A 24,863-nucleotide genomic window follows, 5' to 3' on the forward strand; every position below is an offset into this window, starting at 1 on the left:
CCGGGTTATCTAGCTGCCTGGTGTTCAGCCGAGGAGGGCGGCTTTGACGTGTCCGGTATACGGTGGATAGCTTTGAGCGCACATGTACTGCTACTATGTGATGGTCAGAATCAATATCCGCACCCTGTCGGGAGCGTACGTTCGTGATGTTAGAGAAAAACCGGCCTTCTATAAAAACGTGGTCAATTTGGTTCATGGTACGTTGGTCAGGTGATCTCCAGGTGGCTTTGTGGATATCCTTGCGCGGGAAAAAGGTGCTTCGGATCACCAGGCCTCGGGAAGCTGCGAAGTTTATACATCGTTGGCCGTTATCGTTCGTGTCGGTGTGCAGGCTATACCACCGGTCTATACATTTCTTCCCTACCGACCTGGGAGTTCATATTCCCGATGACGATCTTGAGGTCTCGTGACGATCAGCTGTCGTACGTTGCCTCCAGCCTCGCGTAGAACGCTTCTTTCTCATCGTCGGGTCTACCTTCGTGCGGGCAGTGCACGTTAACGATGCTATAATCCATACCTTCCATACCTTCTCTCCTTTGAGACAGATTTCCTGCAGAGTTATGATGCCGAGTTTGCGGGGTTCAAGCTGTTCAATCAGCATCCGCTCGCAACCTGCGAAATTTAGCGATCTGCAGTTCCAAATACCGAGTCTCCATTCGTCGTCCTTGTTGGTCGATGCCGAATATTCCTCTCCGAATCTGCTTGAATTTTGTAAGTATGGTAAGTGAGATTCACATCTACAGTTGGAATATTGTTGCCCGGGGAACATCTCCAGGAGCCTCTGGGTCTGCCTTTTCTGCACTGTTCCGGCGGATTCTAGTTGAGTGCCTCATAGTAGATTTGTTCGCATCTCTTCTCAAGGTATATCCACCTACGCTCCCGAATCTCCTTTTGTATTGGGGCAGCCAAACCCGACTGAGGCGTCGTAGGTAACGGCTTACGAAGTTGTGCAGTTTCCACAATATCTCCGCCATCTCGCCCCACGGATTTCACGTTTGTATTTGTGTTTTGATGGCTGAGATGAACTGCTTCGAGCTCTGAATAATTCGAAGACCTGCAAAGACAGCCATAGCCTATCCGATCCGTGTTTCTATATCAGTCTTATCACGTACCACCATCTGAGAATACCTCAACTCAAAAAAATCGGCACGTCAAGCTTACGTGAAAAGATAAGTAATTCTCATTCATCACACTTTTCATGTAACATTCACGTGAATTGTTGGTAACTCGCACTCATACTAACCAGTTTACATGTGATCCCGGTAAATTTTATCAACTTTCCCATCAACTAGTACATGAAGTTCATGTGATTGCTGTACAGAAGTTTACATGATTTTTCACGTGGATGCGTCGATTCTTTAGAGTGTATCAGGTATCAGGTATCAGCATCTTTGGCTCGAGCAGCACGTTCCTCACAATCATGTGGAAGATTTGTGCCTTGCCCATCTTGCCGTGCCATCATTTACCTGATGAGGACGGGAAGGAAAACAGGAGGAATAGGAAGGGGTGGATGAGGAATTTGGACAAACTCAAACATATATATACCGAGAGATTTTTGTACCCCCGAGGGGATACTGCAATCCTTGGTAGTTAACTTATCAAAAGTACACCCCGTGGGGGGTATACTCATGATAAATAAGAGCTTATAGTTCAATACCGCTTTCGGTAAGAAACATCAAAATGTCTCGTAATTTTAGTTTCCTAAAATCCGATTCATTTAAGACGTAGGATCCAAAGATCCTATAACGCAATTGTGCTACTGCAGGACAGTTGCAAATTACGTGATATGGTGTACCGTAGTCGGATTCACATAAATTACAATGAAACGATTCAGCTCGCTGAATCGTAGCCATATGATAATCTAGTCTGCAGTGACCAGTCAGTGATCTGACAAGAATACTGCAATTTACCTTTGAGTGTTGCAAAAGAAATTTCGCAACCTTCTCACAAGGCTTAACAATGAAACTTTTCGTTTGACGACAAGTTTCAAGATTTTCCCAATAACGTACATGTTCAGATGAAAACCAAGATCGAATCTTTTGTTTTATCCAACATGCCGCAATTTGTAAAGCAGGTTCCGGTCCGAAAACCGACTTTTCTGCTCCAGATCTTGCTAGTTCATCAGCCCATTCATTTCCGGTTATACCAGAATGGCCAGGAACCCAAACCAGATGAACGGCATTTAGAATGCTTAGTTCTTCTAATTGGGTGTGGCAGGCGATGACTGTTTTAGATTTAGAATTAGCCGCACAAAGGGCTTTTATAGCGGCTTGACTGTCAGAACAGAAGTAGATAATCTTACCTATCAGTTCTTTCTGAAGTGCAAACTGAGCTCCGCACATAATTGCAAAGATTTCAGCTTGAAAAACGGTGCAGTAACTACCCAACGAATAGGATTCCTCCAATTCCAGCTCACGGCAGTAAACACCAGCACCCGCGCGACCTTCGTACAAGGAACCATCGGTATAACAGACCACATAGTCGGAAATTTTCCTTTCCATGTAGCCTGACATCCAATCCTCTCTAGGAGGAAAGTCACTTGAGAAAGTCCTATACGGGAAAGTACGCATGAGCGTTACATCGCTAGGAGCAAGGGCAAACTTGTCCTCAGCAACAATTTGCGACCACAGTCGAGTATGACCAGTGGAACCGTCCACAGACTGCCAAAGGCCAATCGCGTGTAGTCGATAAGCACATATTAGTGCCTCTTGCTTCAGGTGGAAGTGTAGAGGTTTAATATTGAAAATAGCTTCTAGGGCGGCAGTAGGAGTTGTAGTAAATGCACCAGACATTGCCATTAAACACATTCTTTGAAGATGGTTTAGCTTTGTCTGGACAGTCACAACTTCCCCTCTCTGCCACCATACAAGACAACCATACGCCAGTATTGGTCTGACAACGACCGTGTATAACCAGTGTATGTATTTGGGTTTAAGCCCCCAAGAGTTGCCAATTGCTCGTCTACATTGCCCAAAGGCCATGCACGCTTTTTTAATTACGGAAATCAATATTTGTGGACCAGTCAAGCTTGGAGTTGAGAATCAACCCCACGTACTTCACTTCGTTCACAACATCAACATCCGAATCATAAAAGCGCAGAGCGCGAGCTCCATTGCTATTTCTACGTCTTGAAAATAAGACGATAGATGTTTTGCTCGGATTTACCGAAAGTGCAGTTTCTTGGCACCATATTTCCACGACGCGTAGTGCCTGCTGCATTAAGTCAAATAATGTGCTTATGCACTTTCCAACTACTAGGATGAGATAGTCATCCGCAAAACCATATGACGGATAGCCTAGACCATTGAGTTTCCTCAATAGGCCGTCCGCCACAAGGTTCCATAAAAGAGGCGAGAGAACGCCACCTTGTGGACATCCACAAACACTTTGCTTCCAAATGCTTGCTTGCCGTAAGGACGAAAAAAGCAATCGGTTACTAAGCATTTGTTCTATCCACTTTATGATTATTGAAGGCACATTATGATAACGAGCAGCCTCCAAAATTGAAGCGAAAGATACGTTATCAAATGCGCCTTTAATATCCAAAAAAGTTCCTAAGCAAGATTCCTTTTGTGAAAAAGTAACCTCAATTTTATCCACCACATCATGTAATAAAGTGGTTGTAGACTTGCCACTTTGATAGGCATGCTGTGCTGAAAGAAGAGGAACTTCTACTAAGCTTGTTTCGCGGATGTGGTGATCAACAATCCGTTCAAGTGATTTAAGCAAGAAAGACGTTAGACTGATTGGTCTAAAACTTTTTGCTTGCTCGTATGTCGCGCGTCCACCTTTAGGAATAAACTTAATGGTTATTTCACGCCATTGAGTTGGGATGTACCCAATAGCAATACTACACATAAACATCCTTCTCAGAATGTGTAGAATACGCGTTTGCAGTAGAATAGGGTATATTCCATCTGTTCCAGGAGATGTGTATGGAGAGAAGCTGTTCACGGCCCACTCAATCGCTTCAGTTGTGACAAGTCTCCGAGCAAAAGCCCATGAGTCTAAGCCACCTAAAACGATTTCTGGATCGTTTCGAACTTCAGGTTCCACACAGCCCGGAAAGTGACTATAAAAGAGACATTCCAGGATTTCATTGTCATTCGAACAGTATTCACCGTTCGAACTTCGAATGTTATTAACCTGATAATCTTTCGATTTTGACAGTATTTTATTAAGTCGACTTGCCTCGCCGAAACTGGAAACGTTGCTACAGAACCTGTGCCAGCTCGTGCGTGCTGAAGATCGTAGAGCCTTTGCATAGGCTTTCCGGGCCTGCTTGAAAGGCTCCACGCCATCCCTTCGACGTCTATTCCAGGCTCTCCTGCATCGTTTCTTTATTTCCGCGAGATGAGATTTCCACCACGGTGTTCGTCTAGTCGTTTTAATAGTTTTTAGCGGGCAAGCTACTTCAAAAGCTTCCGCAATAAAAGATGTTGTGACATCTACAGCCACATCCAAGTCGATCGATGACTCAATGATGATTTTTCACGTGGATGCGTCGATTCTTTAGAGTGTACGAATGACGGAGATACAAGTGGTGAAATCACGAATAGCCGAAACAGAGTTGGCCTAAATGGAATAATAGACCTTACGATCGAATTACAAATGGCCAAAATACGAATAGGTGAAACATACATGGTCGCTCGTTAATAACCGAATGTCAGGAAATATTTACTGAAATAGAGGAATCCTTTTTTTCCTGTGTGGACTAATCACTGCGACCAATATAGTTGATCTATTGTGATATCGCCCGGGTGTTTGCTGTATAACCTGCACTGCATTTCTTTTTGCTATAATCGCTATTGAATGAGCGATATGCCTATTAAATTTTATGCGTGCTTGTGCGTATTGGGGTTCACCCTTCCTTCAACGATCGATCTACCTTACCCACATATTCCTCACTGCCAGTGCTATCCCATATTATAGCCGTCCCTGGCGAGGACTCAGTCGTTCCTCTGACTAGTACACTGAACTATAGGAGAGATTTTTGCACTGTCAAGAGGCTTCAGTGGGAAAATACAGAATTTAGCATGAAGGAAGGGTAAACGAGGGGGGCCTGAGAATAAACCCATGCTAAAGTCACTTGACATCGAATGGTTTGATTCTACTAAGATTCGAACCCATGACCACTCGCTTGTCAAAGCAGACTCGGTAACCTTGTGGCTACGGAGCCCCCTAGAGGAATCCTTATTCTTATCAATATTTTTTGAGTTAATAATTTGCGGGGAGATTCAGCCATGTAGTGTTTCAGTCTTTTGTGAATGAGTCAAACACTATTTCGGTTTTCTGTGACAGTTGCTGAAATTCGGCCGTGTGGATTTGGGGTATTTGTTATTCGGTCATTCGGTGTCAGCCCTATCGTCTGGTGTTGTCCGGCTTCCGAGATATTGGAAAGCTTTCACCTCCTCAACCTGGTATCCCGCTATTGTGAAGTTGGAGAGGTTGTCAGTGTTTACACCTGTCGACTTGGTTTTCGTTATCGAGTCTTTGGGATCTGCTTCTTAGAAGCGATTGGAAGAGCAAGAGAATGACGTCGGTTAAGTCGAAGTAATTAAGTTGTTTCATTGGTTTCAGGATAATCCTCGATTCGGTTTACGACCACTAACTGATTTAGGTGGCTTGCCGTGCTAAAACAAAGACCAGGAGGAGCGAGAACTGGCGGTGTTTGAGTACTCTCCGCCAGATCTCGCTCCACCTGGTCGTCTTGTTCAGACCAGGCAAACACCATCTTTGCAGGGTAGTTATCTGACATTCTTACAACATGCCCTACCCGTCGTATCCATCCAGCTTTAGCCACCTTTTGAACCTCCTCAAACATTGTCTTCGTTTCATGTCCGTAGAGAATAACCGGTCTAATGAGCGTCTTATACAGGGTACACTTTGTACGGAGATTCAGTCTGCTCGACAGCAATTGCTTGAGAAGCACATAGTAAGCATGACTTCCGCTGATACTACGCCTCCGAAACTCACGGCCTGTGTCATTGTCCGCTCTTACCAGCGTGCCAAGGTAGACAAATTTATCGACTACCTCAAACTTATCGTCGTCGATCATTATACTACTACCCAAGCGGCGTCGGTAGGCCTCGGTTCCGCTGGCCAGCATGTACATACTTAGTTTTAGACGTAGTTACTACCCAATCTTTTCTGTTTCGCGCTTTAGTCTAGTGTACTGCTCGGCTACCGCCTCATATGTTTTGCCGATAATGAATGAACTTGACAATCCACCAGAAATCCGAACACAGTCAGCACTCCGTACCATCCATCGAACTTTGAGTCAGTTTGATGAGCTTCCTGGGGAAGCTGTTCTCGTCCATGATTTTCCATAGCTCTTTCCATTCGACGGTAGCATATGCGGCTTTGAAGTCAACGAACAAATGGTGCGTGGGAAGGCTCAAAGCCTTTGCAGGATCCGTTCAGTTTCTGTGTAGAACTTTCGCGTTTCCTCAGAACGATGCAGCCGCTCCTATTCTGCATATTTCTGCACTTCCAGGTAGCGCTTTTTCTCACGAAAAATTTGATTTCGCTGCATCTTCTTCTGTTTGTGTCTTTCCACGTTCCGACGTGTGGCACTACCTATTTTGGCAGCTCGCGCAGCGTTTCCTTAGCCATCACCCTCCTTCTATCATCGCACGGTGGGCAGAACCGATCGAAAAAATGGAACTTTTTGTTGTCGCTGTTTCTAAGGGGTAAAAAGTTACTTTTCTTAGGTAAAAAATCACGAGAAATCGATTGGTGATTGTCTCAACGCGCGGAAATAAAGGAGAGTAGCTTGCTTTGCCCCATTCATCCTTATTTTCAAATAGTTTTGGAAGAATCAGGTACAAACTCTCTGTTTTGAGATTCTATGGTGAATGAAGAAGAATGTTATGAAAGAGGTATATGAACAATTTTATTTTAATACAGCATAATCTAGAAGTCTGTTTTGCCCCATTTTACTCAAAGTTTTTGTACTACAGGCGAAATGTCAATTAGATACTTTTACCAGAGATTTTCAAGAAGGCATGCTTGTTGTGCAAGTTGAAAAAGTCAGAAGATCGAACGACGATCAAGTTATTCACTAAAATATCACGTAAGAGAATATTTTGCCTTGTTTTACCCTACAATTTGTAATGAAATCCGAGTTTGTATTGATAGGAAAAGGAGCAACTGTAAAAGTGCTCCGATTTTGTTCAAATTTAGCGTTTGCTCCTGATCGGAAAAGTTTAGACCCATATTTTTTTATTGGACGCTTAGGGTGCCTCTTTCTGAGTTAACCGTGGCCGTCTCAAGGTTATAGCATAGTTAAAGAAAAAAGTAGGCATATCAACCTGAAATTAAATAAAAAGAAAACTGATCTAATTCAATTCTACTATGTATATTTATTCTTGACAGATACGTATTTCGCCTACGACTTGCAGGTTTCCCCAGTGTATGTTTTCGAATTCTGAGAATGGAAGTCGTAGGCGAAATACGTATCTGTCGAGAATAAATATACATAGTAGAATGAAATTGGATTAGTTTTCTTTTTATTTAATTCCAAGTTTCGTATTCTACTAAGACGCTCCAAAAACTTCAGTTAGTCATATCAAACCAAAAAGAATTAATTCTGAGTTTTTCATTATTTCTACACATTCTGTGCCTATTTCGGATCAAGTTCCGGATCCGACAACTTTTTAATCAGTTCACCTTTCGAATTATTTCAAAATAATACGAATAGTTAATTCTTTCGCATGTTTTCCAGACGCTTAGACATCATGTTAATAGTAATGAAAATTATTAAATCCTTGCAAAATATACATCTACTATAATCTACCAAGTAACGGTAGGTTAGTACGTACGTAACTTGTAGCATCAGCCAGAATAAAAGTTTATTTTTCATTGCTTGGATGAATTTCAACATACAGTGAAACATTCTCCTTTATAAATAACTTTCATAACAAACAACAAACTCCAGTCGTTACTGCCGTAAATCACCATTTCCTAAAATATCATGTTCTTCAGTTTTACTGTCATAAATTGGTCTCTTTTCATAACCAGAGTCCGCGCAGCACACCAAAGGAACGAATAACCACGTCGGCCCGAAACGTACGTTGACTTAGTTTTTGCTTCGTAAAGTACAGTCGTTTGTCGTGTTCCTATTCATATAGGTTTGACCTTCCGGTTTGAATTTAAACTATTCTTCCATTTTCCGTGGTATTGAGCAGGCAGTTCTACAGTGGAAATTGAGCAACGAACGGGCTAAACCCGGGTCGGAGGGCCTGACATGGTGCCCCAGATCGAGTGTCCCATTGCTGCGTACACAACCGTATACGTACCTACATACGTGCAAGTGGTGGATGGAAATGGCGCAGTGATAGTCTTATATCAATTGATGCAGAGCTCACATGCATAGTATTAGGGGAAACTGGTCAACAGTGCGGTAAAATTAGCCGTCAGTCGATAATGCCGTTGGGTTACACCAATTGTATTCGAAAATGGTTTGTTTAGTTATTCTTTAAGTCTTTAAGTTAAGATATTTGTCCTAGATTGCGAAGGATAAGACTATGAACTCAGAATTATACAAAAGTGAGTGCGTCATCAAACGGATTTCAGCCTACAGTAAGTCCCATAATGGACAAAGCAGTCAAATTCCCCAACAAAAAATAGACCCGTGATGGTCCTGTCACGTTTTGGCCAGATTTAGCCCGCTTTAAGACTATTGTATCGCACAAATAAAAAGGCTTTATTAATTACTAGCTGACCCGACAAACTTCGTATTGCCACAAATTAAACTGTGTTGTACATATATCGTGAATCTCGGAGGACCTTTGTCACAATCTTGAGTTTTGCAAGTTTCTGGGGAGTTCATGGATGTTTTAATATACAAATTTTCCTCACAGTAAAGTAGAAAACAACTCCCCCCATTGCTTAGCCTGATAAAATAAAGCGGATAGCATTTAAATATTCGCCATCATTACAAACCATTTCGCCGAACACCATTTTGCGGAATACCGGAACACGCGGTTGACCATAACGCGGAATATAGAGTTTCGCAGAATACCATTTCGCGAAAAACCTTACGCGGGATATACCATTTCACAAAAAATGTTTTCGTAGAAAGTACCACTCCGCAGGGGTGACCCAACTGAAGGAAAGTAATAGAGGTCAGTAGATCTAGGAAAATAAAAAAACCAAGATAGAGGTGAACTCTACGGGGGGCTGCCCCCCGCAGTGGCCGGCGCTTTCGACGGCAGGTCGCCGGCAATACTCGCAACCTGTGGCCGTCTCGCGCTGGATTATCTAATGTTACTATTGATAGTTTTTGGTGGTCTTGTTCTTAATTAATGTTTAATGAAAGAGTCTAAAATTTCTCAAGTTAGTTTTTGAGTTACGCAAAAAATTCTGTTTTATTTGTATGACAGTCCTTATCCCCCTACCACAGGGGTGAGGGGTCTCAAACCATCACTAAAAAAATTCCTGCCTCTAAAACCTTCCACATTCCAAATTTGGTTCCATTTGCTTGATTAGTTCTCATAAAGAGGGGAGGGGTCTCAATTCACCATAGCAAAAAAAATGCCTACAAAAACACCCACATGCTAAATGTGGTTGCATTTGCTTGATTAGTTCTCGAGTTATGAGAAAATTTCTATTTCATTTGTATGGGAGCTCCCCCTCCTTAAATGGTAAGGGGTCTGAATTCATTATAGAAACTCTCCTAAAGTGGGGAGGGGTCTCAATTCTCCATAAAAAATTCTTGTCTCCAAAAACACCCACATGTAAAATTTTGTTCCATTTGCTTGATTAGTTTTCGAGTTATGCAGAAATTTGTGTTTCATTTGTATGGGAGCCCCCCTCTTAGTGGGGGAGGGGTCTCTAACCAGCATAAGAACCTTCCCTGGTCCCAAAAACCCCTACATGCAAATTTTCACGCCGATCGGTTCAGTAGTTTTCGATTCTATAAGGAACATTCGGGCAGACAGACAGAAATCCATTTTTATAGGTATAGATTGGCTTTCAGCTGAAACAAAATTTATTATGGTGCTCGTATAATTACATCTATTATTACACTCCTGCATTATACAGGGTTTTCCACATCACTATGATTATGACTAAAGGAAACTACATCGAAACTATATTTAATTATATATTTATCTGATTCATTTAGTATTTAGTATAGGTAAATACAACAATTCAGAACCTATTTGTATTGTTTTTCACGTCTTAATCTATTGATTACCGGCGGTAAACCGTTCTTGGGACAACGGCATCTCTTTCGTGGAAATCTTGGGTTCGGTATACATGGGATGTGTTCGTCTGTCATTCGCATGACGCATTTTACCACTGTGCACGCTGCTATTTTTAGGCCTTTTTTGCCGTACAACCCAGCAAGGTATTGCAACGCTTGCTTTACCGTTGCGCAATTCACCACGTCGACCCGGTGCCAGTTGCCGTAAATGCTGTACGGCGTATTATCTCGTTTTATCCGATTGGCTTCGTGTTCTTCCGCAATCTGCCAGATCGGCTTGTTATTATCGTCGATAGGGCCAAACTTCCTCTCATGTACTCTCGTTAGGACCTGTTTGTACATTCTCTCTGCATCATCAAACTTTCCCTGCTCTATGTAGCAACTAGCTAAACCATTACTGGTTTTTGCGACGTTCAGGTCATGTGGACCGAATATCGATTCAAATATGTGCAATGCTTGCTTGCAATAGAACTCACATTTGTCATATTTATGCTGGTTTCTGTATATCGATGCCAAAGAATACATATGCCAGGCTACATCGGGATGATATTTACCCAATGTGCGTTTCCGAATTTCTAAAAGCCGCGTAGAGTGGCGCGCCGCTTCTGGCCATATGCGGCATTTTCCGTGCAACGCCGATAAGGTAGACAAAGTTGCCATGAACAGAGGATGATTATCTTTGTGCGTTTTCTCTCGAATAACCAGCACTTCATTTATCACGTCTTTAGCCTCCTCGTATCTGCCCAGATCGCGATATGTTAATCCTAGAATATTCAGCACGGTAGCGACGTTCCGGTGATTGCGGCCATGTTTCTTGGTCAAATCGTCTATAGCTTCCTCACAGAGGAGGATAACCATGGTATGGTTGCCTTCTACAGAATATTTAAGAATCAGATTGTGCATCTCTCGTCCCGAAAGCTTTTCACGGTATCCGGTATTTTTACTTCGGTGAGCGATTGACGACTGCTGCTGCGATTTTTCGGTTGGACGGCCCACGGTAGTCCAGTGATCAGCAAGCTCGTTACGCTCCTTCCCAGAATGCGGTCCACTACTATCGTCACACTTAATAGTCATTTCCTTGATTTTGTTAACGAACTCTTCTTGTGACATTTTCACACGATGATTACACGGTTGTACTGCTGTCAATCTGCGGTGATTTATGGTTTATCTACTTTTATATAGACCCTTTCCTGGTAAAACCTTACCTAAGGTTTAAGGTGACAAGGTAAAACCTTACCTAAGGTGGTAAGGTAAAACATTACCTAAGGTAATTACCTGCAGTGCAGTGGTGGTAGGCTAAAACCTTACTTAAAGTTTAAGATGGTAAGGTAAAACGTTACCTGGAAATATGGATAGCGATTATAGCAAAAAGAAATGCAGTGCAGGTCATACAGCAAACACCCGGGCGATATTACAATAGATCAACTATACTGGTCGCAGTAATGAGTCCACACATGGAAAAAAAAAAATTAGTGTGCAATAAAAGCTTTTAGGTTTTAATCAAAGAATGATTTTATTCGTCATGCAATTGTTCTAATTATATAAATTCGTTTGAACTACTTGAAATATGTGGCAAGATTAATAAAAAGGCATGCTATACAACAACTTAGTACAAGATCTGCAAACTTTCTATTTGTATTGTTTCTCACGCCTTAATCTATTAATCACAGGCAGATTATAATTTTTGTTTTTATGATTCTTTTTACTTTTTCGTGGCCTCGGTTCTGCCACAAATGTGACATTAGTGGCTTCCATCCGCTTGGCGCAGTTCTCCAGTATTCTCGAGGCTTCCATCTTGCCCTGTTTGTTGTATAACTTAGCAAGACGCTCCAACGTAGTCCAAACCGTCAATGTATTCACCAGGTCGATCCTGTGCCAGCTGCCGTAAATACTATACGGTGTGTTGTCACGTGGCTTTGTTCGGTCGTTCTCGCGTTCCTCGGCAATTTGCCAAATTGGCTTATTACTATCGTCAATAGGGCCAAATTTAATCTCATGTATCCTGGTCAATTCCTTTTTATACACGGTTTCTGCATCGTTGAACTTTCTTTGCTTTTGATAACACCTAGCTAAGCTATTTCTGATGGTTACAACAGTCATAGAATCTGGTCCCAACACCGTTTGGTAGATCTGTAATGCTCGCACGTGATAGGCTACCCCTAAGTCGTATTTTCGCTGCTTCTGGCACAGCAAAGCCAAGTTGTAAAATTGCTTGGCTACGTCCGGATGATTTGAACCCAATGTGCGTTCTCGAATGTCTAAGACTTTCCTACAGAATCGCTCCGCTTCCTGCCAGTTGCCACATTTTCCATTCACTTCAGCTAGGGCACTGAAAGTTGAGACCATAGCAGGATGTCGTCTTTCGAGAGTTTTCTTGCGAATTGCCATGGCTTCGTATAACAGATCTACAGACTCCTTGTTTCTACCCTGATCACGATAGACCAGCGCAAGAATCGTCAGCATCGTCGCAACGTTCGGGTGATAGTGGCCACATGTCTGCTCCAACTCTTCTACAGCTGCCTTACAGAGAGGGATAACCTTTTCGTATTGGCCTTTTGTAAAACATTTAAGGGCTTCAAAGTGGATGTCTTGCAACGAACGGCTGGAACTGTTGCAAGAGACAGTTTGCAGAGCGGTTAAATCTGGAAGCTCGCCATCGCACAAGCACGCCTTAGGTTTTTTCTCCTCTGGTATGTTCAGAAAGCTTATCTCGGACAATTGTAACCGTTGTTTGGGCTTTTCTAATTTTGCATTACCGAAGCTGGCAGCTTGCTGGCAAATTTGTTGCGAATTTTTTATAATTGTCATCTTTTCAGAATCCAATTCTGAGCTACTTGTCAGAGCGAGATGTTCACTGGATGATACGTTCTGGACTTGCGGTTCTGTCTTGATATTATTCATGACTATGTTCAAACGTAGATAGTTGCTAACTACCGTCGATCTGTCCATCTGTGCTGGTATTTATGGAGAATAAACTAACTTTGATACCTGACTATATGTATTTATCATCAATCATAAAATAATGATTGCTCTGAGTGTTAGGTGTGAATTCGATTGATTACCTAACTATGTTCTTCTGGGTATATGGTACCTGTTCTTATGTAGCAATAATAGGTAGCATAATTAGGTAGCAGATTTGTTTGTTTGAGAAACCTCACAAGTGCCATTTGACACGAGTCAATTTGTATGATTATTGAATTCTAGAAAGAGGTAATTCCACAAGCCCCCTTCCATTAGCGAGTGACAACTAAAATTTTGGAATTTTTTTCTTAAGCTTTCAAAAAAAGACAAAGATAAGGGTAGGCGGGGTAAGACCGCCCACTTAAGCAAAACCACCTGCGTAAAAAAAAGTTGTAGCACAATTTCTAATTTATCTGCTTTAAATGAACAATTGATCTATTACCTACATGTAAAAAATAAAAACATAAATATTTGTAATGACTTTCTATTTATTATTGCGATTTGAAAACACGTCCAAAAAATAGAATATTTTTTCCATGCGGGGTGAAACACGCCCACTAACGGGGTAAAACCGCCATAGCGTGTTACTTTAACAATATTCAATCGATTTGAACGAAACTAATGGCATTGGATTCGTGAATTTATCTAATTTAAACAAATTAAACCAGTTTGACATCAAGCAATACATGGTTCCCCGAGATTCGCAATTTCCAAAGAGTCTCCGGCAACCACTCGTATTGGAAGAATATCAGTAATATAGGTACCAACAGTTTTAAAATTAATACCGTGCAGTTTTCTTAGACAACGAGATGGATCGGGATTGGGCATCCATGAGTCAATCTTTAAGGACTAGAGAGGATCTAAGATAAAATATAACAATATGGGTATTAAAGTTCCTGAAATTGATCTGGGGGGTAATTTTTTGCATTTCAAATTGTTCTGATTGAAAAACCAGATATATATTATTTTTGCATTCCTAAGAAAATTTGATATATTTTCATAAAAAAAAGTTTATTCCATGATATTTGTGCCAAGAGGGAAGAATTATTAAAAAAAAGCTATATTCGAGAAAACAAAGAAATGTTCATAGCGCCCGCAGGGAAAATTGGCGATTTAGATTTTTTGAAACAGTCTACCAGCTACAAGTTAAGCACATTTACATTGTTTTATGTAAATCTGAGATTCTTTGGTCCAAACTATGCAATTATTTTAAAAATCTCCTTATTGCACTAGCATTATGAACGACGGTCTTGCGCCGTTCGTTGTGGGCGGTTTCACCCCCAAATGACCGATTTACAAATTTCACTATTTATTTCAACAAAACTGCACGAACAGCTACCTAATTTAGGTACTGTCGGATGAAGACAGGATCAGAGAGGCGATATGGGTTGGATTTACTAAAAGTTTTAACGTTTTGAATAAAATAAGCCCTAAGTTCTGCGGGAAAAAAGTTATAAAAAAACGAAACGATTGTAACGAAAAATCTGTTTTTATTTATTTCTCCGATAGTTTATACGATATTGCTGTACAAGGTATTGTAAATATTGCAAAGGTTAAGCAAAACATCGTTTTGTAGAGCAACGGCGTGTTTATTCCACGTGTTTCAACTTCTAGAAGACTGTGGGTTCTTTTTTACACTTGCTTCTGGTGAAATTTCCTAACAAATTCAATCCCGCTGTGATGCATTCTACCCCTGTTTTGTATTTTGAAGTTTTTTTGCAATATAAGTTGATGCCGTTTTTGTGATGAATCATCGAGTATGAGAGTATATCAATTAGATAGACTGTATTTATTGTGAAATTTGCATACCGACTAGTGGTAAAAGCTTAAGTTCTCTGATTTCTTACATGTGGAATGAGATCGCGGCAAATCGCTTGATTTTATTGGATGTGGCTATATTTGATGCTTTTACATTCTACACAATTATGAATTAGCTTGTTTTACACCAAAATAAAATGCGCATTCATAATTTTACCAAATATTTTCCGCGTTTTTAAACAATTAATAGCATGGGCCATTCTGCCCCCACGGTGCGTTCTGGGCAGTCTACCGTATACTTTTTGCCGAGATTTATGTGGCAGTTCGTAGAAGTGTACAACACGCTCTCGAAATGCTTCTTGTTTCGACGTCATTTTAAGTAAAACAAGGTAAGCATAAACAAAACAAAAAATATTGACAAAAAGAGGAGAGAGAGAGAGCTAACACATACATACTCTCATTTCTCTCTGAGCTCGTTTGTTGTGTAGTGTAGGGGCCTGAAAAAAATTCCAAAATTTTAGTTGTCACCCGTTAGAATCGAAAATTACTATGAAGTATTCCACCACGCACACATATAAAGATTTTTTGACATTAGCTGTGGACCTCGCTGAAGCTGTTTGCAGTAGGAATAATATCAAGAACATCAAATTCCAAACTCCCGGATCCTCTACTCCACTCTTTGCTCCCCTCTCACTCCTACATAATGTCATTCTCGTTAGCTAATGTCATTCTCGTTAGTGACGAAACCGCAAATTACTTCATATTGATCGGCGTGAAAACTTGCATGAGAGGGTTTTTGGGGCCGGGAAGGATTCTTATGACGGTTGAAGACCCCTCCCCCACTAAGAGGATCTCCCTCCTCTCACTAGGGGTGCTCCTGTACAAATGAAATACAAATTTCCTCATAACTAATCCAGTAAATGGAACCAAATTTGGAATGTGAGGGTTCTAGGAGGCAGAAATTTTTTCTATGGTGAATTAGGATTTTTGCGTAACTCAAAATCTAATCGAGCTCGAGAAATTTTGGAGTCTTCTATAAAACATAACAGTCAATAACAAGGCCATCAAAAACTATCTGCACACCTTTTATTTTTCTGTTCAATTTTTCCAATTTTTCTCCTTTTATCCCGTCTTATTTCTTTTTCCTCGTTTCCGTCGTTGATTTTCCTATTTGTCACTCGCTATTGTTTCTTTTCCCTTTTGATTCCTATTGTATCACTATTTTTCTATCTGGTTTTTTCCCGCCCACTGTTGCATTTTTCTTTTCCTTTTCTCTTCTTTTCCTGTTCCGTTCTTCGCTCTTTTCCAGAGTTCATATTTTCTCTATTCGCTGTTCCTCTGGCCAACGCTAGGCGGTATTGTCATTTTTCTATCCTGTTTCTACTTTTTTCTTTTCTTCGGTCCCGGTTTTCGTTTTTCTTTCCTGTTTTAACTTTACGAGTTCCATGAGTTTATTCTCAGGCTCCTCTACATATCCTTATGTTTTCCTACTGCATTCTGCATTTACCAACAATGAAGCCTCTCACCAGGGCAAGTTATATAAGAACGGTACTTGCTCGAAGTACGAATGAAGCATCTTGTCCAAGGGTAAATTATAACTAATCTCCATATTTCCTCGCTCTAGTGAGCGAGATTAATTGAAAAGTAGTAAAAACCATAAAAGAAAAAAGCGTGAAAACACTGACACTTAAGCACGGATAATAAACAGCCAAACAGTGAATGTGGGTGTCATCTCCGGATTGTCGTGACGATATTAGCAGCATTCATGAGCACGTGGACTCTACCGGTGCTGTTGTCTCCAACCTAAAACTCAGTGGTTATGCTCTGCAGTTTAGGGACTATGATCAGCCTCAAGTTTGGTGGTGTAAATCAAATGGCGGGACTGCTCATCTTGGATCTATCCAGAGTGGTCTCTTGCGTCAATTTTGCCCGAATTTGCATCACTATACCACAGACAAACAGACGAGACACTCATGTTAATTCCATCGTCCAATCAAAAACCACTCATTTTTCAAAAAAAGCATGTTTCGCAACATAACCACACCGCGGCGCGCGGGTATTGCTCCGAGTTTTCAGTATAAACATACAAATGTAAAAACACTGCAGTATAAAACCCTGCAAATGCAAGCTACTCCGCAATATGCATAACAGAGGGTGCTAGTGTGCAAGCAAAATGTGTATGACAACGGTTTTTAAGGGATTTTCTTCTATGTGTCATGTCAGTTCGTAAGTGACTATACGTTTGCCGTTTGACTTTGATGATGATATCTACACTGATCTCAAGGCAGCATTTGATCGTGTGGATTACGGAATTCTGTAAAGTAAACTAGAGAAACTAGGAGCCTATAGATCTTTAATTGCCTGGTTCAGATCCCATTTGATAAACCGATTGCTTTACGTTAAGATCAGAGCTTCTCGGTTTGAAGTGTTTACCAATGTTTCGGGCGTCCCTCAAGAGAGTAAACTTGGGGATTTGGCATCTTTTGTTCTCGTTATTTATCAACGAACTCTCTGTTGGTGTCCCACACGAAATTGCATCACGGAGAAAAACGCTTTAGAAAATTACATAGTTGACCAGTAAAAAAAAATTTTGGCGGCTATCTTGGATTTGGTCGCCATATTGGATTTTATCAAAAAATCGCCGTTTACACCAAGAGCCCCAACCGATTTTCGATTTAAGACCACCATTGGAAAGCTGAGCAAAAATACTATAAGGAACATTCATCAAATTACATGTGTAGTGGTATTGAATAAACGAAACAATTAATCATTAATCTGTATCAGCTCACAACTCTCATATAATGGAGTAGCTTCTACAGAAAGCTAATTGTTTTATTAAGTTAATGCCATTGCACATCTAACTTGATGAATGTTTCTTATAGCATTTTTCTCAGCTTTCCGACGATGGTCTTGAGATTAAAGTAGGTTTGAAAACGGCGATTTTTTGATAAAATCCAACATGGCGGCCAAATCCAAGATGGACGCCAATTTTTTTTTCACTTTGTTTATAAGCCCTACCTCTCCTCTTTACAAAACCGTGTCGTTTATAGTTTGTTTCATACCAAATTGTGCAAATAACACAATAATTATATGAAAATTGTGAACCTTGTTACAAATAACTGGATGTTTTATTTAGTTAGGACCATTAGAGATCTAATTTTATGAATGTTTCTTGTAGCATTTTTTCTCAGCTTTCCAATGGTGGTCTTAAAATGAAAATCGGTTGGGGGCTCATGGTGAAAATGGCGATTTTTTGATAAAATCCAATATGGCGACCAAATCCAAGATGACCGCCAAAAATTTTTTTACTCCATTTGAAAGCCCCGTTCTTCTTCTTTACAGAACCGGGCCAGGTGTGCATATCACGGGCAAATTTATGAAATATCACGTGATGTAGATCTCAAGGTTTGCTCAAAATTCAACTTTTTTTAAACTGTTAGGCCCCTTGGCGAACGAGGAATCCACTATTTCGAAGTATTAAAAGTGCAATTCTTATTTTTAGCTATTTCAACTAATTAAGTGCAAAAGTTCCAATTTTTGAAGACCTCGTGTCAGTGGTGGCCCCGTTTCAGCGAGAATTACTCAGCTTGTTTTATAAATCAACATTCTCAATAACTTGAAAAGGAAATCGTTTGGTGAAGGCGAAATTGAGACACTTGCGAGAAAATCTATTATTTTGCTTAAAAATCTTGTTGTTTTACAGGAAAAGGCGTCACGTTAGATGAATAATGGATAATTACCATAGTACAGCCGACGTCAAATTACATTTAACATAATAAACCGTCGAGAAAAGATACAAATACTATGAATTGAGCAATAATTGGCAAATTACCCTAGTTGTGATCGGGAAAGTGTGCTTAAGATTGGGGATCACAATTGAAATATGAAATCTTTGTACAATGCGACATCGTACACACTTGAAAAACTCGGCAAAATTTGCCGAGATTTGGACAGCTGACCGCTTGATAAAAATATCGGTGGTGCATATCGACGTTTACTGATCTTTACTAACGTTTGATATCATACAAAATTTTATCGAACGCTCGGCTGTTTAAATCTCGGCAAAATTTTGCCGACTTCGGTGTGTAGGACTTGCAGTTAATTTTCGGATCGGAGTCGGAGTAGTTAGATTGCAGTAAAACAAACAAACATTTTTGTTGTATATTAGCTTATCAAGCGTTTGCTTACTGGATACTAACTGTATTATGGTTGAATAAACTGCTCTTCAAATAAAATGTTTGTTGGGTAAATATTCTGTGTATTAAAGGTGCGTCAAACCGAAACTATTCCAGTTAAAATTAAATATGCTACAACTTTGTAGCTGCGAAATAAGCAACTGACAAATCGGTGTTTGAGTACAGAGAAACAGACAAGACGCCTGCGTTACTTTTATTGTCTAAACAAAAACCACTTATTCTTCGAAAAAGCATGTTTCGCAACATGGCCACACTGCTACAGTGTTCTAGTGTTGAGTATAAAATCGTACAACTGTGAAAATTTTACAGTATAAAACTCATAAAACAAATATGAGTTACTCCGCAACATGCATAACAGATGGTGCTAGTAAAACGCGTAGGACGATGTTTTTACAGGACTTTTTTCTATGTGGTATTTGACTATCGGAAATCACTGTGATATACGTAATATTTGTCTTGCATTTTCGACCAATTGAAAAACTCGGCTTGCAAACACAGAACAACGAACGGGTTCTTTCCTCTTTGGCTGCTGTCCTAAAAATTTTAAATTTTAAAGCCAAAAATATTATCTATCCAAAGTATGAACGAAATTGAAAGGCAAATTCCCGTCGCGACAACAATCTCCCCTAAATTCCGGTTGTTCCGGCGAATGCATCGGAAAATCTTCCCTACCGATGTTCCCGCGTTCTGAATTACGATTGTGCCTACAGTATACCATGGGCCAGACCATTGTATTGTCGGGTGTGGTATCCACTGCAATTCTCATCATTCCCTTTCTGCATCACCAGACCATTCCCGAGTGGACGACGAATTTGCATATAATGAAGTGGCTGCACTACTGTTCTCATCCGATTGGGGAACAGTGATGCATACACTGTTTGACACCCGGTCGGAACGGACTTAACATTACCCAAGAAAAGGTACCTTTGGTTGAAGTCTGACTTCGAAGCTTTGGTTCAGAATCAAATTTCAGATCTAATATATTTTCATTTTTTCCTCGTTCTTTTGTATTGTTAGCACTATTTATGTTGAATTACAATTTGGTTTGTACAGTTAATACCAACGATTTGGACTTCGACTGTAACGAGGCATTACATAATCCGACAGAACACGTGATTATGTTGTATCCTGGAAATAGTGACAATATCCACCATAAACTGCTTGCTTCTTGTTTCGTTTCACCCTACCACCCGTTTCGGTCAGTCATCAGACTATTTGGCAGCCTACGCTCGTATGACCATGTAGCAGTAAATGTGCATCATCGCATTGTTGTAAACTGCATAATATTTATGCGAACTTACTTTCGGAATCCAGCGAAGCCCAGTTGCCCAGGCCGCGCGACTGCGGACCTCTGGTGAAGTGAGTTTTATGCAGTTATCACATATCATGAAAATTTATGCTCACATTCACGAGCATTATTTTCTGCGGCTCTGACACTACCAGCCATGCGACACTTACCACCACTCTCCCTCGTGACCATTCACAGGACTCAGGTCCGTTATGGGTGTGCGAAAGTTATTTCCGCAAGCCTGTCACAAATTAGGCTACATTCAGTCCGTTTCAGTCCGTACGTTCAGTCGTCCGTTTAAGCGAAATATGTATGTACTTGGTACAGCATGTGTTCCTAACTTCTCACCATTTTATCATTTGTTTCGGATTAGTTTTCGGAAGCCACTGCACTGTGCTGAAATTGGTCCGGGCTGTCGTTAATGTAGATTTGGTGCCAGCGCTCAATGCATGAAGGCTAACTTTTTTTCCTGCGTGGACTCCACCATTGGAACTATTGTGGCACTGTCCGAATAAACTGCTATATTTCGCATTGTATTTTCTCATCCGTTATATCGCTGAATATTGAATAAACGATATGCGGAACGTTATTTGTGCTGGAGTTTTCCATACAATCTCAAAACATAACTTTTATTGAAAAGAAGGGACAGGAAAACTACTGTCATATGATGATAGTTTTAATATCTAATTTTAAATACCAGGATAGTAAAAATTTTACGTTCGAATTTTTGTTTTATTTCTTGATTTTTTTCCTCTTCTGTTGGGTATTGCACCACTGCGTCCATTATATTGAACTATAGTGGCATGTCCAGTTTTACCGTTACGTTTCAAGCCTACAGATATTGGCAAATTGTATTTCCTTTTAACCTTTCGTTACTCGCACGAACTTCGATTTATAGCCATGCCAAAGCCTAACAAAATTTACTCGAATACTAATGACACTTGGTGAAAAACTTATGAAACTTTGTCCACCGTTTGAAAGATCTTGGTCTGCGGATCAACTTTGCTTAAAACAGTAATTTTCTTTATTGCCAGTATCCCGAGATATACCGAGATGCCCGTTTTACAGGCATCGTACAAAATACAACAGCGCGAGTACCGAGGGTTAAAACACCCGTTTATGCATTCGCCATTCCCCGTCACGTCTGGTGTGCCCCAAGGCAGTCATCTAGGCCCGTATATATTCCTCCTCTACTTGAACGATATCAATTTTGCTTTGAAATGCATGAAATCATCGTATGCCGATGATTTTAAACTCTTTGCCGTTATCAGAAATAACACAGACACTGATTTTCTGCAAGCGCAGCTGGATAATTTCGCCGACTGGTGCACAACGAATAGAATGGTACTGAATGCCTCTAAGTGTTCGTGCATTTCTTTTACACGCAAGAAATCAATTGTGTGCTATGATTACAAAGTCTCTGGAACATCCTTGAAAAGGGAAACATGTGTAAAAGACTTGGGAATTCTGCTCGATTCAAAATTATCTTTTAAAGAACATGTGGCCTATATTTCTACCAAAGCCTCGAAGAATCTAGGCTTTTTATTTAGATTTACTAAGAGCTTTAACAATATTCAATGTTTAAAAACACTATATTGTTCTTTAGTGCGGTCAATAGTAGAATACGCTGCAGTTGTATGGGCACCATACTACCATAACAGCATCCAACGGATTGAGTCTATCCAGCGAAAATTTGTTCGATTCGCCTTACGCCTTCTCCCTTGGAATGACCCTTCAAATCTTCCTAGTTATGAACACCGCTGTAATCTGATCGGGCTTGACTCTTTAGCTATACGACGAGATATTGCTAGGGCTCTGTTCATCTCTGATATTCTAAACTCTCAAATTGACAGCCCAGATATACTCCAACAACTAAACATCAATACCCGTCGGCGATCCCTCCGATCTCACCCCTTTCTCAATCTTCCTGCTTCACGCATCAATTATGGCCAAAACGAGCCTCTCTCGAGTATGTCTCGCGTCTTCAACCGTTGTTTTAATGTGTTTGATTTCCATTTGTCCCGTTCTGTCCTTAAAAATAATTTTCTGCATGCTTTGAAGTAAATCACGTGCAAAATGTATAGTGTTAGTCATCAACTTATAGATAATAAGGAACTTTGTGTTATAATTTAAATCCTCATTATGTAACTGCTTATAATTGTATCATTTGGTGTAAACTGTTGGTGCAAAAATGAAGGTTTTGTGCCTACGGAAGAAGGAGCGTCGAACAAAGTTCCACTTCCGCGGGCTTTTCCCTTCTTGAAAAGAATGAAATAAATAAACATTACTGTATTATTGCAGATCTCTCTGTTTGGTAAACTGTCGGCTAGATACAGCTATATTTATATTTAAATACGTTATATTTAAAATATATTTTGGAATAATAGGTAGCTTACATTGAAATAGATTCCTCACTTACGGTTCAAAGATAGACCAGTACATAAAGTCACGTGGGTTCAGCCGCGACGGCTGAACAGAAAACCAAATCGACCACATCTGCATCAGCCGGAACGGAGCGAAGGAGCCTTCTAGATGTACGCAACAAACGCAGCGCTGATATTGCATCCAACCATCATCTTGTTATCGATGAGATACGTCTGCGCGTCGCACGTGTCCAACAACGGGAGGAGAAAGTTGGGTGCCGCTACGACGTCCGCCGATTGGAGAATCCTGAGGTGAAAAGGACCTTTGTCGAACAACTTGAATCTCGAGCCTCGGAGCTGTCACCTGGTGGAACCGTCGAAAAGCAATAGACCGGCATCAAGAACGCTTTCATCACAACCAGTGCAGTGATAAAACCCTCGACAAAGCGCGCAGCAGGCGGAGGGAGTGGATTTCGGATGAAACTTGGAGGAAGATCGACGAGCGAAGAGAGGCGAAAGCCGGCATTGAGTGAGCGCGGACCAGATCGGCTAAGACAGCTGCCCGTCAACGATACGCCAAACTGGAGAGGGCTGTTAAACGTGCTTGTAGGCGGGACAAGAGAGCCTGGACTAACTCCCTAGCCGAACAAGGAGAAACCGCCGCCGCCAATGGTGATATCCCTTTGTTGTACGATATTTCTCGCCGCCTTAATGGTGCCAGGACGAATACAAAGATGCCGCTAAAGGACAGAGCTGGTCAGCTACTGACTGACCGTACAGAACAGCTTAAGCGATGGACTGAACATTTTGAACAACTCTTCCGAGTTTCAAATGTCAGAGACCAACAAAACCAGCAGCGTATGACGCCTACAATTCGTCGAATTAATCGCATCAATTCGGAAGCGCCATCGCTGGATGAAATTGTAGCAGCCATCAAGCGTATGAAATCCAATAGAGCGCCAGGGATAGACTGTATTTCAGCCGAAATGCTCAAAGCTGACCAATCTTTGTCAGCCCAGATGATGCATCAGCTCTTCAGCAATATATGGGAAACCGCAACTTTTCCGCTGGACTGGATGCAGGGCATATTGGTCAAAGTCCCTAAGAAAGGAGACCAAACTGAATGCGATAACTGACGTGGCATCACGTTGCTCTGTATTACTCTCAAAGTAGGGTAACCAACTTATTTTGGACCCCTTCAGCAACTGTTCATAATTTGGACACTTCCATTTGATTTGGCTGTAAGTGTCCAATTTATGTACAGCTGCTGATGGGGTCCAAAATACGTTGGTTACCCTACTCTGTAAGGTAATCCTCAACCGGATCCAGGAGAAGATCGACGCTACTCTCCGGCGGTAGCAAGCTGGATTTCGTGCTGGCCGTTCATGTGTAGACCATATCACAATGCTCCGCATTATATTGGAGCAGATCAACGAATTCCAGTACTCTCTTCTACTGGTGTTCGTTGACTTCGAAAAGGCGTTCGACCGACTCAATCACGAAAACATCTGGGGCGCACTTAGGCGTAGAGGAGTTCCAGATAAGCTAGTCCATCTCATCGAGGCTCAGTACGAGGCGCTCGCGTGCAAGGTTTTACACGACGGCGTCTTGTCCGACCCCATAAGGGTTACTGCTGGCGTGAGACAGGGCTGCATTTTATCACCGCTTCTGTTTCTCATCGTTATGGATGAGATATTAGTTGGAGCAATTGACAGTAGACCAAATCGAGGATTGCCTTGGAATCCTCTAACGATGGTGCAGCTAAATGACCTCGACCTAGCCGACGACATTGTCTTGCTCGCACAACGCCGAAACGATATGCAGAGCAAGTTAGATGACCTCTCCGAGAGCTCCCAGGCAGCAGGTCTCACAGTCAATGTAGCGAAAACTAAGCCTATGATAGTGAGCACTGACAATTCCACCAACTTCACAGTAGCGGGACAACAAGTTGAGCAGGTAGACGCCTTTCAATATCTTGGTAGCCAAACAACGCCCAATGGTGGTACCAAGACTGATATAGCCACACGGATCAGGAAGGCCAGGGGTGCCTTTGCAGGCCTGCGAAACATTTGGCGCTCAAACCAGAT

At 41.2% G+C, this 24,863-nt stretch overlaps 2 protein-coding genes across 2 annotated transcripts; both read right to left on the minus strand.

Annotated features, from left to right (window-relative positions):
- Positions 1–10,162: 10,162 nt before the first annotated feature.
- LOC128740339 (kinesin light chain-like) lies at positions 10,163–11,320 on the minus strand. Its single transcript, XM_053835877.1, has one exon. The coding sequence runs from the start codon at positions 11,318–11,320 to the stop codon at positions 10,163–10,165; it is 1,158 nt and encodes a 385-aa protein (XP_053691852.1).
- A 519-nt stretch (positions 11,321–11,839) lies between these two features.
- On the minus strand, positions 11,840–13,018 carry LOC128740340 (kinesin light chain-like). The gene has a single exon (XM_053835878.1). It carries the CDS (start codon positions 13,016–13,018, stop codon positions 11,840–11,842), a length of 1,179 nt encoding a protein of 392 aa, XP_053691853.1.
- Between the last annotated feature and the right edge of the window lie 11,845 nt (positions 13,019–24,863).

Source organism: Sabethes cyaneus, chromosome 3, assembly GCF_943734655.1.
Source record: "Sabethes cyaneus chromosome 3, idSabCyanKW18_F2, whole genome shotgun sequence".
Lineage (NCBI taxonomy): Eukaryota > Metazoa > Arthropoda > Insecta > Diptera > Culicidae > Sabethes > Sabethes cyaneus.

What these genes read in the sequence shown, in the direction of transcription:
- LOC128740339 (XM_053835877.1), bottom strand. Translation starts at nt 11,320, where the DNA reads ATGTCACAAGAAGAGTTCGTTAACAAAATCAAGGAAATGACTATTAAG.
- LOC128740340 (XM_053835878.1), bottom strand. Translation starts at nt 13,018, where the DNA reads ATGACAATTATAAAAAATTCGCAACAAATTTGCCAGCAAGCTGCCAGC.